Raw genomic sequence first — 14,524 nt, 5'->3', positions numbered from 1 at the left:
CGGTAGCAACCCCACAATTCTGTGCTTCACTTTCGACACACACTTGCTCCCCACACGCTTTTTTGTCATATGCCCCAAATCAGAATTTGTCCAAATAATGAATAAACTGAAGGCAGTTTAGAGACTGCTCCCCCACACCCAGGGCAAAAGGTGATTTTGGCTCCTACTCAGAGTTTCTCCCTCAGAGTGTTTTATTTTTAAAATTTAATCTAACCTTCCTTTTCTGGTGAACTGGCTGTATGAATTCAGCTCTGTTCAAGCCAAAACTAACAATATTTCTTCAAACAAAGGTTCTTTCAGAGCATCAGATACGAATGCTCACTGCAAAAGGCAGGCATGTGGGACAAAAGCATTCCTGTATTGAGCCAATAAGAACGGTTATTTCCCTCCCGTTTGGGAGGCTCCGATGGAGTCCAAACTCTCCCACTGACTTGCATTCACTTCCCAGAATAGCCAGAAAGCAAATCCGCAACTGCCCTGGAAAGCACAGCCCATGTTTCTCCGCTTCGTGCTCCAGACTGGGAGTGGGTGAGTGAGGACAGATGCTACCCAGGTGTGGAGGTTGATGGAGACCCAGGAAATGCATTATGATCAGGAAGAAATTTGGGATATATTACAGATTGCACTTAAGGATGTATTTGCCAACCTAATTCCCTGCTTCTGCACCCATGTTGGGATCTTGTGAAATTTGCTAGCAACAAGCAGACACTATATGAGAACAGCCTGGGTGGCCATCGCGCCATCTTGCTCACTGGGGGCACAGCCTGCTTTCAGGGCACGGAGCGTCTTTAACAGCCCGACAGAAAGCTTCAAGGGACCCAACAGAAACTTCCAGCTGAGGTTACTATAACGCCTTCTCTGCAGCTCTGTCTTTGCCGCCGTGAGACATTGTGAAGGGCAGGATAAAAATGCTTTAAATAAATAAATAAAGAGGTTCGGAAAGTGCAGGATGCGTGCTATCTTGGGACTGATGCATAAGCAGGAGAAATTAACAGGGAATCGGCCCATTGCTCGTGGGCAGGAGATACGTGTTATAACGATTAGAGATGACTTGACAACACAGAACGACAACAGAACTGCACATAGAGAAGAGGCACGGGACTGGCACAGAACTCGAAAAAGAAAATGTTCAAACAAGTACTTTATTTCAGCCAGTTGAAAATTTCCAGCTCCTTCCAGGCACACAGCCTGAACCCACAGATGGATGGATGGATATCAGAAGAAAGAGAGACCCTCTAGGGTCCTGCTCTGTGGTGGGTACTTTGCATGGTCAGCTAGTAATTTCCCTTCCTTCGTGAACAGCATGGGATGGGAAAGGGGAACAGGGGGGCTGTGCAGGAGAAGCGGCCTTTTCCGGTGACATAACCAGCACAAACAGTTATTTTTGACTCCCTTCCTGCCTGCTGCCTCTCAAAATAGCGGCTATAATCCCAGCACCCTTTCCTTCCTCGCTCCACCCCTTTCCATTCTCCTAATCTTGGCAGAGTTTCACAGGGCAGAGAAGGGCTTAAGGGAGGCGAGAGTAGAAGCCTCTGTCTCTGGCTGAGAGGGGCAAGCTGAGCGAGACAATCCCCCCACCCACGTCTCCAAACCTGGGCTCAGCGGGGGGGGGGGGGGCTGGCGGCTTGGACTGAATTCACCTGGGAGCAAAATTCTAAGACCCATCAGATGGTCTTTGCTTTAATGAGCTCAGGTGGAGTGAGAGAGAGAGAGAGATGCAGCAAACGCCACGTTATTACGGTTACTTGTTACAGTCAGACTATTTAACTGCCCTTGTGCCAACATGTCCCAAATAAATTTTGGTCGGGATGAGATGAAATCACACAGCCACAGCGTTTCGGGCATCCCATGAAGTAGACTGCAGTTCCCAAAAACTTGAATCAGTATAAATTGGTTCACCTTTAAGATGCCACAAGACACTTTGTGTCCACAAGCTAAAAGGGCTACCATGGAAGAGCAGGTGGGGTGCTGGACCTGATTTCAAAATCCTAGTTCAACACGGACCAAACTGGGACAGCCTCTATTCCCTATTTGTAGAAGTGCAGCTGAAATGCAACCACCCGACATCACCAAATTGCAAAAGGGATTTGAGTTTTCAAGGAGTTGCTTTAAATGTTGAAGATGGCTTAATGTGTATTCTTGATCAATCCAGGAGGAGGGGAGGTTTTAGAAAATACAGCCTTTCTCCCGTCACAATGCTGAAATGTCGGGAAAGCTTCGCTGGCCAAAACCTGCCATGCTTTTCCACTATTGCAAGTACTGAAATCTTGCCTGTCTGCACATCTACAAACCGCACAATCACTAATGCGATGAGTCACAATTCTAAAGCTGGAATGTTTCTAAGAATATTGCCAGAATTTCCCTCACAAAATTAGAAGTGTCCCGCTAGCGCAAGTGTTAAGTAAAGGCTACTAGTGAATATCTGAGCATTCTGGGGACTGTGAAAGGCCCTGGCAACATGCCAGACTGCAAGACTAAACCACTGTTTCTGATTATCGGCAGGTGCAGACTCACAGGGGCTTCCTCTAAACACTCTTATTCCAATTATGTATTAGTTGGTCTCTCATCCTGATGAAAAGAACTCAAGAAGATTTCCTGGCTTCACAGAACAGTTTGCTGTTTACCACAAGAACAGGTGGCGAAACCTGAAGCTAGCTCCTCTGTCACTGAGGATAATGTGGCGTTCCTCACACAGCAGAACAAGCCTATAAATACACCCGAGACCACGGGGATCCTTTTTCTAACAGCGTCTTCCAGAAAAGAGCACCTCTCCCATGCTGAGTCTGTCCAGAATGGAGAAACCAGCACTGGGGTCGCAAGAGAGATCCGTAAGATCAAGTGCTCGGCAGCAGAGCAGCTGTTCAAAGACACTAGTAAAAGCATTAACCTAAACAGAAGTCAGGATGCATCTGGAAACTCAGAAAGAGAGAAGTCCAGAACAGGAAACATTACAGAAGACGAAAGACTCCCTTCAAAGTGTTAAAAAAAGGATTGGGGCAAGTTAGCTTGTGTCTTTTTACTAAAAATGAGCATAAGGTACATTACAATGAGAGAAATGTATTACTATTATTATAATATTTATTTATATTCTGTTTATTCCCAGTACTGGAACTCAAGGCAGCTTACAACATGAAAAGCATACACAGTTAAAATATGAATCACCATGCAAAAGTTAAAAATATAATTAAATCAGCTAGAATATGAAGATTATATAATATGCCAAAGTTAAAACAGCAGCAAAAACAACACAGGCCAGAGCTGTCCCCTTGGACAACTCTCTCTGGACTTTACAGGTGCTTAGAAAGCAAAAGTAAACACTTCTCCCTTGCTCTGAAGCTCAGATTCATGGTTCCTGAAAACAATTCACAGTGCATGTTACAGAACAGCACTTTTATTACATGGAAGGGAGGGGAAGGAACGCTTTTTAAAATGTTCTGCGTATTTGGAGCTCCTCATCCCATCTGCCAGGCCTGGGTTGGCTGACAGGGCCCAAAAAGGCCATGGATGCTCCTGGTTATTTAAGGACAGCTGTCCGTCCCCTTGGGCTTTCTTGTCCGGCAGTGTGAGGATTTATCTACTGATTTAGCTGGGGTGCCATTAAGGGAATTCGAGAAGAACACAGACAATAGCAGCCCCTGTGGGACAACAGGCCCTCCCCAAAAGTCACCCTGGGGCTCGTGAGCAGGAGACCGTGCTCTGCTACAGCAGAAAGGGCACACATGAAAAGAGTACCATCCAGAATTTCCCCTCCAGCATAAGAAGTCAACTTTAGGTTTATTTATACATTCAGAACTGGCCCTGGCTCAAAACTTGAGAACAACATTCTCTCCAGAAAGAACAGGAAATGGCAGGACACGATTTTAAACTCCGTCGAGCACACGGGTTTCAGACCCATGATAGCGTGGAAGCTTCCACAGAACTGTGCTTACTGCAAGAAAGCGTTAAGCCATCACCAAGGAGTCATTAGCCCCAGAGATAAACAACACAAAAGAGAACCTTTCATTCTCTCACACATGCACAGCCTGATTTAAGTTGGTATAACTACTATGTAAACTTCAAAGTTATACAGACCTGTCCATCAAAAGGAAGCCAACTCTACAAAGATTTTTTTTAAAGCGTTTCCATTCGTAGTTCGTGAGCCGATCATTGCCGAGAAAACTGGCCCTGAGGAAAACCAGCAGCCTACCTGGAAAGAATTCCCTGCTCGCCTCTACCACACTCCTGATCAACCCTGTAGTGGAAACAATGCAGGGACGGTTCGGGAGCCAAGATCAAGATGTAGGTGTACAGCTATGAGCCAGAGAAGCTAGGCTCTGCTTGGCTACTCCCAGTCCTTCCACAGCACCCTCCGCAGAGGACAAACCTAGCCTTGAATAGCAAAGATTTAAACTTATCACACTAGAATTGTCCATATCACTCCATCTGAAGAATTATCACAAACCTGGCTGCCATCCTCATTTGGATTCCTCACACACAGCCAGAGATATCTAATCTAAAAATATGGCCATATTCTACAAACTTGTCCCAAAGAGTATAAAATAAAGGAGAAAGTGGAAAGGAGGAGGAGAACATACTGGGGGAGAGGATGTTGTATGGCTCATTTTTTCCTCCATGAAGGTGTGTGTGTATATGCACAAATGCATCCAAGGATCCTTCTATTGATGGGGAGGGGTGTGCACTGCTTTTGCTGACACTACAATGGGCCATAAGAAGAGCACAATCTGAACATAAGCGGCCGCCCGACAGAGTCAGGGCACAGGTTCACACAGCCCGGTGTGGTCTCTCCTAGTGGTCGGCAGCCCTGAAGAGTCTCGGGCAGACATCTTTTGCATCACCTGCCCCACGGTCCGTCGTAACTGGGCAGGCCAGGGACTGAATTCATGCCAGGGACTGAACTCGCCATATAAAGCATACTGGCCCTCTGTCCCATGGGATCTGAGCAACTAGGAGCAGGGACGATGCCTTGAGCTCTCGGTCCCCGAGTTCCCACTGCTTGCGCCAGGGGTGCTGCTGCAGCAGATGGGGCTCTGGGAAAGAACAGCTGTGGGAAGCAGGGTGGGTTCAGGATAAAGACTGTAAACATCGTTGAAAATCAGAGCCCAGCCTGGCAGCCATCTTAATTCCCAGTTCATCTCTTCAACAAGATCTACGGCTGTGACTTTCAGTGAAGCAGAGAGCCTTGTGGCCTTTCCCACTTGCTTTGGGGCAAGGCAGCCTTCCCCAACCTGATGCTCTCCAGATGTTCAACCAGCAAGCCCAGCCCACATCTGGAGGGCACAAGGTTGGGGACAGTTGATGAAAGCTCTCACAGACCAGTCCACTGTGCCGGACACATAGCTGATGCGGTCATCCTGGATCCAAAGGCCACCCCTCAGTGGACAGACTCGCCCTTTCCTTAAACGAGGGTGCACATAACGAAGGGGGGAAGCCTGAGCACAACATTTAACCCACTGAATGGTGAAATTCCAGGATTCTAAGCTTCTGGCTAGCACCTGGTTGCCGAAGATGTGTGAATGCTCGGACAAGAGGCCTTTGTCCTTGGGCAGGGTAGCAGGTCAAGTAGAACGGCAAGATGGCCCTTAGAACGTCAAGTGTCTCCAACCCGGAGTCATTCTGCAGTTACTGGGACAGAACAGAGTGATGAAAAGTCAAGAGCTGCTCCACTTAGCACTCTGGAGCTGTTCGCCTTATCAAGTGGCACTTAATTATCCTATGACGTGGCGAAAGGGAGGAGAGCAGCCAGTCCTGGTTGTGCCAGCAATCGGCTCATAGGCAAGGCAGCAGTGCAGCCATGGGATCGAGCTGCAAACATCCACACCTCTGACAAGCTCAGTGCAATGAGCTAAATCGTTCTCTCGCTCGCTGAGCAAAGGGCATGCAAAGCGATTAGTGAGTCCGCGTGTCCCCTTAATTATGCATTTGCATGGAAAGGCTGTGCATTTTATATACCTCCCAGCTAACTAGACACCTTCTGGGGTGGAAACAGGTAAGCTGAAGGTGCTTCTGAGAAGGTTTTGGGCAAAATAAAAATGAAATAACAGGAGCTTCAAGCTGCAGGAGTAGTTTCTTCCTACCAGAGTAGAGAAAGTCGTTTGGGCACAAGCCTGAGGCTGAAATGATCAGAGCAGAAAGGGCTAAGCTTGCCTGTTCCCCACTTATCTCAGCATCTCTTTGCATTTTATAGTCTCCCACCTCCCCACCCCGACCTTGAGGCTTCAATATATTCACATACAATATAGTTAGTTTACTCCTGATTTACCATTCGGTTAGGCTGATCTAGCAGAGATTTTAAAGACAGTAACCTGCTGTTTTACACAATGTCCCAAAAATGTAATAATAAACTATACCCTTTTTAGGAAAGAGAGAAATTCCAGGTACACTCCAGCGGCACAGAACTGCTGCACAGCACGGGCTGAGGCCAGGCCCCTCCTGGCTGAGCAGGCTGGCTTGAGCATCAGATGAAGTTGGCCTTGTGGGAGCGGTCAAGCACCCGGCACCACCCAGGGGGAAATCAAGCCAAGGCATCCTATTGATTTCCGTGGGGCTCAGGCATGACAGATCGGTTGCCTGGACTCTGCCCAGTACCTTTATGTTGCTTCTCAGCCCACGTCTGTAAGGTTAGGCTGCTCAGTGAGCGGGGCCGGGATTCCCATCTGTTTGGCCTCCCCATCTGCTGCTTCCTGGCTTGTCATTCGAACGGGTCAATTTCCGACCAGTGTTTTTTTCCTCAATGTTGCTTTCTTACAAAAGGTTAATGGCAGTGACAGATAAGCCTTGCACGAGCTAAACTGCTAGATAAAAGCAAAACTTTGCACTGGAGCCCTCTGCATGCTAAGGCCTGATGGATTTTACAAGCTATCGACAGCAAGCCAAGATCTGAATAAACAAACTGGAGATGGGGGGTGGGGGAGCTTAAAATTTGATTCCGGATGACTGCATGTTTGCTTTGTCTTATTGATACGCAAAGGAGGCGCAATGTTCCTGCGTCTGAGAAGCCCTTGCTGAGAGACCACACTGAATGAAGACCTCTCGGCCTGTTCCTTCCGCAGCTTGCTAACTTTTTTGCCTTTGCTTCCTTAGGTGCGTTAGCATAACGAAGGTGTACCCTCTGGAAGTGAGCCTCTTCTGCCACTGTAACAGAGAGGGTACATGTGTAGGCAGAATTCCAGCAAGAATTTGGTGTAAGGGCTTGAGCAGACTTAAAATTATTTTCAATACAAGCTGTTACAATAGGGATGCAGAACCCCTAGCCCAAGAGCCTGTGGTCCCAAGCAAACCTCTTCTTCCCTCAACTCTTTGGTGGTTTTCTTATGCTTGTGCAGCTGTTCTCCTTCTAAAAGACCAAAATGCCTCTCTGCAGCTTTGGTGATTTACAGGAACTGAGTAAGCACTTTAAAGATAAAATATGATGGCATTTTGGGCCCTGGCCCTTCTGCCTCCAGCCCCCCGTCCTGGCCATGCAGCCCCCAAGAGCTTCTCCAAAATGGAATTTGGATGTCTGGGTTAAAGAGGTCCTGCATGGACGCCCTGCGGAAGGGCTGGCAGGCATCGTTTTGGAATAAACACTCCTTCTGCTCCTCTCTCAACAGAAAGGCGTACGTTTCCCACAAGGCGGAATCACTGCACAAATGCACACATCAGCTAAAGGCAAGACAAATACACACACCTTCTGCTCGGGGCAGATCGGGCCGATTCATTACCTGAACAGCAGCCACATGACTCTGTGACGCCGCGAGGAAGGCCGTGACTAAAGTTTCACAATATGCCGAGGCTTGCAGTGCAGAAGGAAGTGCAAAAATTCGCCTGCTTGGTGAAATTACACCACAAACGGGGAAGCACTTCAAACAGTGCTAGCAATGCGGGATGAAACTTGGGAGCACCAGGCCAAGCCCCGCAGCCTTTCCAGTGCGCAGGAGTATACAGTGCCCCGTGCCCACGAACAGGGCTTGCGTGGAGTCCACGAACCCCTGCAGGGTCTCGCTTTGGAAACGCTGAACGAACACAGGGCTGCAGAGATGAGTGCATGTAGCTGGAAAACGTAACACTCTATGGATGTCCTGCCATAGCATTTGTGTTTATTACATTTATGCATGTGACTTAACAGGTCCCGCATGCCCCTGGTTAGTGGAGAGGGATCTGTGACAAGCTGCTTCTGTTTTCAACATCTTTTGGAAGGAAAGTGGGCTGCCTGATTGGATTTCTGGCAATTGCTCCTTTGGCTGCCAGGAAACCCAAACCACACTGAGCTTTCCTTGCAGCCATGGGCCAGGCTGGGCCAAGACCTCCACACACAACCAAGGGGTAGGAATGTCTTCATGGCCCGGCAGGTGAAAAGGGGCAGCTCGAATCCTTCATGCTCTATTTTATCCGGGCGCCACAAATTCCCTCACCACACTCGCATTCCTCCTTATTCTCGCTACCTGAAACAACCTTATTATTCTATTCTATTTATATTCTGCCTTTCCTCTTCCTCTTTTAAAGAACTCAAAAAGGTTTACATCGTTCTCCTCCTGCTACTCTCAATTTTATCCCCACAACAACCACCCTGTTGGGCGGAGAGTCTGCGACTGGCCCAGAGTCACCCAGTGGGCTCCATGGCTGAGCGGGGACTCGAACCCAGATCCCCTGAGTCCCAGTCCTGCACTCTTAACCACTGCACCACACTGGCTAATCTGAGCACCTTCAAGCTGAGTGTGACGAGAAGTGACGCACGCACACCCCTCCGGTCCAGGGAGGCTACGATCTCCACACAGCTAAGACAAGTGGCAGCAACAATCTGCTGTTAGATTCGTCACCTTGCCCAAGAGGATTTACTGATTTAAATAAACGTTCAAATATACCTTGAGCCCTTTAAAGTCTTGTTGGGAGTTCTTCCAGTTTTTTAAATGTCCCAGGGATTAGTTTGCTATTGGACAAACACAAATGCACCAAAGTAAGGGTTCTTCTCACAGTAAATCCCGGCAAAGGTTGTCAGAAATGCCTGAGACAGCGGAAGATTCCCCAAACACTCTGCTGGAAGGACAGCATGGAAGAATATGATCAAACAACAACTGAAGGAACCCCATGTTAAAACAGGGAAACCTTTAAAACCTCACGATGTCAGGCTTCCGATGGACTGAGTCAGACCATCTGTAAGTTCGTGTGGGAAGCTGCCTAGGCCCACATGCAGAGAGACCCCGAGAGACGCCAGCTCCTCCCTTCCCCGTTTTAACAAACTTCCCAGACACTCAATATTGTGAAATGCTCTGTTACAGTAACATCGCCAAATGTACTCCCCCACTGCAGCTGGGGAGTACATGAGAATAAATGAGTTCTGCAATAATATTTGGATCAGAAGGTACACTAGAAGCAAACATGTCCATTATTGTTGACATAACAGCTTTAACAAATCAAGTTGCAATCCTTGTGTTATACAACTTGTTTCTTTTCGGGCAGACATCTCATCCCCAGGAGAACACTGCTTGCGAATCCTGGAACAAGGAAACATGCATAGGATCAGATTCCAGTACCCTTCCCTAGCGAGTGCACTTCAAACGGCTTGGACTACAACTCCCATAATTCCTGTGCAGCATGGCCACTGCAGCCAGGTGGGCTACAATGCAGCAAGACCACAGGCTGAAATCCCAGCACTTCACTGGCCTTACAGCTTCAACCTATAATCAGTGAGACAGGCAGGACACAAACAGATCAGTCCAAAACAAGACCTCTTAGGCCTGAAAGATCCCTCGCAGTTGGCTGTCCGGCCTGTGCATGCAAACCTCTGCACAAGATCCTGCGCTGCCTCTAGGCAGCTTCACTCCCTGAAGGATCCCCTGCTGCTTGAGAGAGACTGATCCTTCTGAAGCAGGTGCCTCCTCCTCGAACACCTTGCTTCTTCCGCTGCCCCAGAAGCCAACATCTCTTCACCTCAAGTGCCCTGAAACAAGCCAGCAGTTGCAAATCTCCCAAAACCCAGCCACGGCTCTGCCCTGCAAGTGGAAGGGAGACCACCCTAGAAATCCACACGTTCCACTCGGAGCTTTTTGCAGAGAGGAAGGTCCAGATGTGCCATGAAGAGGAAAGGCAGTGCACGGGCTCTGCTGCCTACTTCAAATAGTCTATGGCTTGAAAGAATGCTTTCCGCCCACTGTGAAAAGAACGGTAATTTACTACACTGCCCAGACATGTGCTGTGATGGGGATGCACAGCCAGCTGGCACTCCTGACGTTCCTTCTGGAACACGCACGCCGCAAATAACACGCCCGGCTTTTCTCTCAGGCCCCGCTCCTTGCAAACACAACCGAGTTGTGCGAAATGATCCCGGGCTGCTGTTTCTCTCGTTAATGAGAGACAAGGCAAGGTGGCCACGCTAAGAAAGCTGTCAGCTGCCAGCCTCGGTTCCAAGCACTGAACAGCTTCACCTTGGCTGAGGAAGATAACAGACCACATGATCCGCCACTGGCCTGGAGAGATCCGTTGTGCCACGCTGGAAAGGAGTGTGAGCGAAGGCGATCTCTGCTCCGGAGCTGCACAAGGGGAGAACAGGAGCAGAGTCTCCCATCTTCCAACTGCCAACGATGAATACGTAAACACAATTACGCTATGGAACGACGTTACTGGAACTAGTACTGAGATGCACCAGTTAGAGCTCTGGACGTGGACTTGCAAGACCCGGGTGCTCAGCAATATTTGACCCTGCAGTTGATTCTCAGCCTTACCTACCTCACAGATTTGTTGTGCGGATAAAATGGAACAGGAGGATCCTGTGCACCACCTTGGGACTCCCCAGGGATAGGTAGGGTGTTAAATTAATACATTTAATATTTGCCATCCAAGATGGAGGGGCAGGAGTCAAAGGGAGTCTTGGAAGCATTTCTCCATGTGAACTCCTAGAAGCAAACTTACTCACCACAAGCAACCGGCAGCGTACACACCTATGCTATAGAATATATTGAACCTTATATATGACCTTATTGCAGCTAAGACTTGGGCCAGAGCTCCCAAGGCCTCACAGATGAGGGATGCAGTTTCTGGGGGTGGGTTGGGACGAAAGAGCAACAGGTGTCTGTGCATGTTGGACATAATCCCTTTATCCTTATTCCAGTTCATCTATTTCACATTTTCTTGCCCCCCCCCCCGACATCAGAAGGTATTTGAATGAAAAGTGATCATCACAACATAGCCCGACACCTCTCTCTAGAGCCATATGGTGATGAATGAAAATAAATGAATGATGCTGTTGCAAGTCACTTTCACTAGACAATTCACAGTGGCGGCTTTTGTTGATGTCTGAGCCCGGGCAACCTCAGCAAGCAGGATTCAGAAGGCTTAGGCCAACTAGCATAACTAACAGCCTGTCGTGCGTCTATCTTAAGCGAAGTCTCCTTACCAGATAAGCCAGCCAGCCCGCCCACAACATGCTGAGTGAGGCCAAGCACCAACTGGATCAATACAGGAATCTCTGCTCTCTCTGCTTACTTATGCAACACCCGATCTCGGGGAAAGCTTCCATTTGCTGAAATTCTAAGTGCTCGCTTTGAAATCACCAGCGATATTTACATACCCTTATTAAAAACAAGAATAAAAAAAATTAAAACAGGTGTGTGGGGAGGCACTTGAACGTGACTTTGCCTCTAAGAATGTAAGACGAAGCATGCTGGGCCAGACCAAGACGCCACCTTGTTTGTTCCCACGGTGGGCCACCAGCAGCCAGCTGCAACCCACAAATAGGGTATGACTGCAGCAGCCCCCTCTTGCCCATGCTCCCCAGCAACAGATGTGTGTAAGCATGGTGTCTCTAATACTAGAGGCAGCAGAGGGCCATGAGGACTAGTAGTGTGAAAAAACACCTTCCTTTCTTTGGTCCAGAAGCCCTCACAAAAAAGCTTCATAGGATAACCCCAGGTTCTAGTATTATGAGAAGGGAAAATGTTGCCACGCACTTTCGGCACACCAAGTCTGTGTATTTCCGTACCTCTCTATAATATCTCTCCTTACTGCCTTTTTGCTAAACTTAAGCCATCCCAGCTCTTGTAATTTTTTCTCAAAGGCAAGTTGCTTTGGTACCTTGATTATTCTTCTTCCTTTTTACTAGTTCCTTCATTTTAGAAAAGCTTCCTCTTGATTTTCTTCTTGAAACTGGGTTCATTGTGGGGTTGCTGTGTCATGCAAGACCAGCAATCTTGAGGTTTTTTATGATTAAACAAGCCCCATATAGCCCTGCTACAAACTGATGGCTATGAAAGGGTAGTTTAACCCTCAAATAACCCCTGGTGGCTGAGTTCACACAGTATCACAACCCCCAAGTTCACTATGTGCTGAACAACTCAGGAACCTTGTGTGTTGGTGTATCTATTTTACTTTTCACATTTTACTCTTTATGAAAAGAATTTGTGACTACTATTTTTGTAATTCAAACAAAAATTGATGGCATGGTGGAATGATGGAAGAGATGAAGTGCTATCTTTTTTCACAACTGGCAAAAGGGGTGAAAGGACCAATTGCTGACTTGAACTAGCTAAAGATTTTCCATCACACTTGTAGTTTTATCAACCATTCTGTACAAATTTGCAGGTAACTGCTTTCACGAACTTGGGTCAAGATTCAAGAAAGTCCTGGACATGCTACTCTACAGAAAAATGCAGGCTCTCAAGAACTTTCCACCACAGATCCGGTACCTTTTTTTCCACTCTTCCACATTAAGCTAATCTTCATTTGTTTACATTTTCTAAAAGCCTGAGAGATGAACATCTCCCTGTTCCACAGCTGGATGCATGTGATATAAAAACAGAAAACAGAATTAAAAAAACCCCAGATACTTAAATGAAAAGGAAAAGGAAGCCATTATAAAACACATGCTCAATTTCCTGGTTACGTGTTTCCCCAACACAAGAAAATGCTGACAGAGGATCATTAATTTCCTCTTCTCCTCTTCATGGATTCCCAACACTTGTTAACACCTGAGCTACCAGATACTGGCTGATGCCACCTTGAACACATAATTTCTGCCCAAAGCTGTCTACTCCTCTTCTTCTCCAAGGACCTCCATCTAACCCTGGTATCAAGCAGTCCTTCCCACAAGCACCTTCTGCAGCCACATCACCCCCTTGCAGCCATCCCAAAAGCAGCTTCTCCTCAAGAGGAGGCCTGCTACCCTCTAATACAGCCTGCCCACACACGATCCTGCCCCACCAGAGATGCTCTCCCCACAAGACAAACTTAGAGAAGGAACTGCTCAGGCTGATGGGGCCAGCTCTCTGCTCCATGCAGGCACCCAGCTTAAATCGTGGGGAATACCTCCAGTGACACCACCCCCGGAAGCAGCTGGCCCCACTGCCCCACCTCCTGTCAGTCTCGCCTCCCAACAGCAGCCCCCTGTGTTCCCATTAAAAGCCCCTCCAATGCACCTTCCTTCAAGCAGACTCCCCACTGCTGGTTCCAAACACCCCTTCTCCGCCTTCCCCTCGCCTACCAGCTTAATGCAAGCGATGCCAGATCCAGCCAAAAGCAAATCTAGTCTAGTATTCCGTTCACACGGTGGCCAACCAGCTGCCCATGGAAAACCAGAGGCAGGGCAGCACCCAGGGCCGTTTATGCTGCAGGGAGCAAACAGCGGCGGGGCCAAGGGCTGCTTTCTCCTCCTTGAATGGGGCAAGGAATAGCTGCAACTCGGCTCCGAAAGTCTGGCGGCCCCTACTCCTCCTTCCTCCCATCTCCTCAAGCACTGCCACCCTACCTCGCAAAACTGTTGTTTGGAAAAAAGCGAGCCAACCTTTTGCTGGAGGGATGGAAATAACAGCAACATTACTACCATTTTTAGAAGCGAAATGCGTGATGTGTTGGAGACTAAGACTGGGGAGTGTGGCGCGCAGGAACACAGGATTCAGTGGCAGAGGAAAGTCAGGGCTGCACCCGAGGAATCCACGGAGAACCGCCTTGCTGCCCTTCTCCCCCGTCATCAAGCACTGCTCACCCGCCGCGCGAGGAGAGAGACGTGCTCAGTCCCGCGGGTTTGCCAGGAGCAAAAGCCGTAATGTGGGGGAAACCAGGCGGCGGATCCCGGGGTGAAGGCGCAGCCCAGGCCCCTCCCGCTCCCCTCGCCGGCCTCCCTCGCGGGGTCGTCGTGCGGCGGCGCGCCGGGGCGGCTGGAGGAGCGGGACCGGGAGCAGGAGCGGCGCCGCCGCCTCTCACAGCCGCCCGCCCGGGGAGGGGCGCCGCGGCGGGGCCCGGCCGGGCCGCGACCCGAGGCCTCCCGCCCCGCGGCCTGCTCGCGGGCGCCTACCTGTAGGCCAGCGTCATGCACTCGAAGAGCTTGGTGAGCGAGGCGTCGATGCTGAGGCGGCCGCCGCCGTCGCCCGCCTGCCCGCCCCCGGCGCGGGCGCCCGCCGCGGGCCCGAAGCGGTACGTCTGGCACGTCTGCTCGTTGACGGTGTCGAAGTCGTAGCCCTTCTTGGGCGGGTGCTCGCTGTGCGGCGACGACACCATGAAGTGGCCCGAGTGGATGATCTGCGGCGCGCCGGACGCCGAGGCCGAGGCCGAGGGCGCC

General features: G+C 49.3%; 1 protein-coding gene across 1 annotated transcript in view; it reads right to left on the bottom strand.

The window, feature by feature from the left end:
* Positions 1-14,520, bottom strand: part of LOC123028735 (MLX interacting protein) — a gene marked incomplete at its 5' end in the record, with an annotated part of 34,541 nt that extends 20,021 nt beyond the window's left edge. The window contains one exon of the mRNA XM_044440949.1: positions 14,261-14,520. Within this exon, the coding sequence (XP_044296884.1) occupies positions 14,261-14,520 (260 nt within the window). The remainder of the gene's footprint in view (positions 1-14,260) is intronic.
* Positions 14,521-14,524: the final 4 nt, after the last annotated feature.

This window comes from Varanus komodoensis, unplaced genomic scaffold (genome assembly GCF_004798865.1).
Source record: "Varanus komodoensis strain SLA01 unplaced genomic scaffold, ASM479886v1 scaffold38, whole genome shotgun sequence".
NCBI classification, from domain to species: Eukaryota; Metazoa; Chordata; class Lepidosauria; order Squamata; family Varanidae; genus Varanus; species Varanus komodoensis.
The sequence above is the reverse complement of the archived record's forward strand: the minus strand, read 5'-3'. Positions and strand labels throughout refer to the sequence as shown.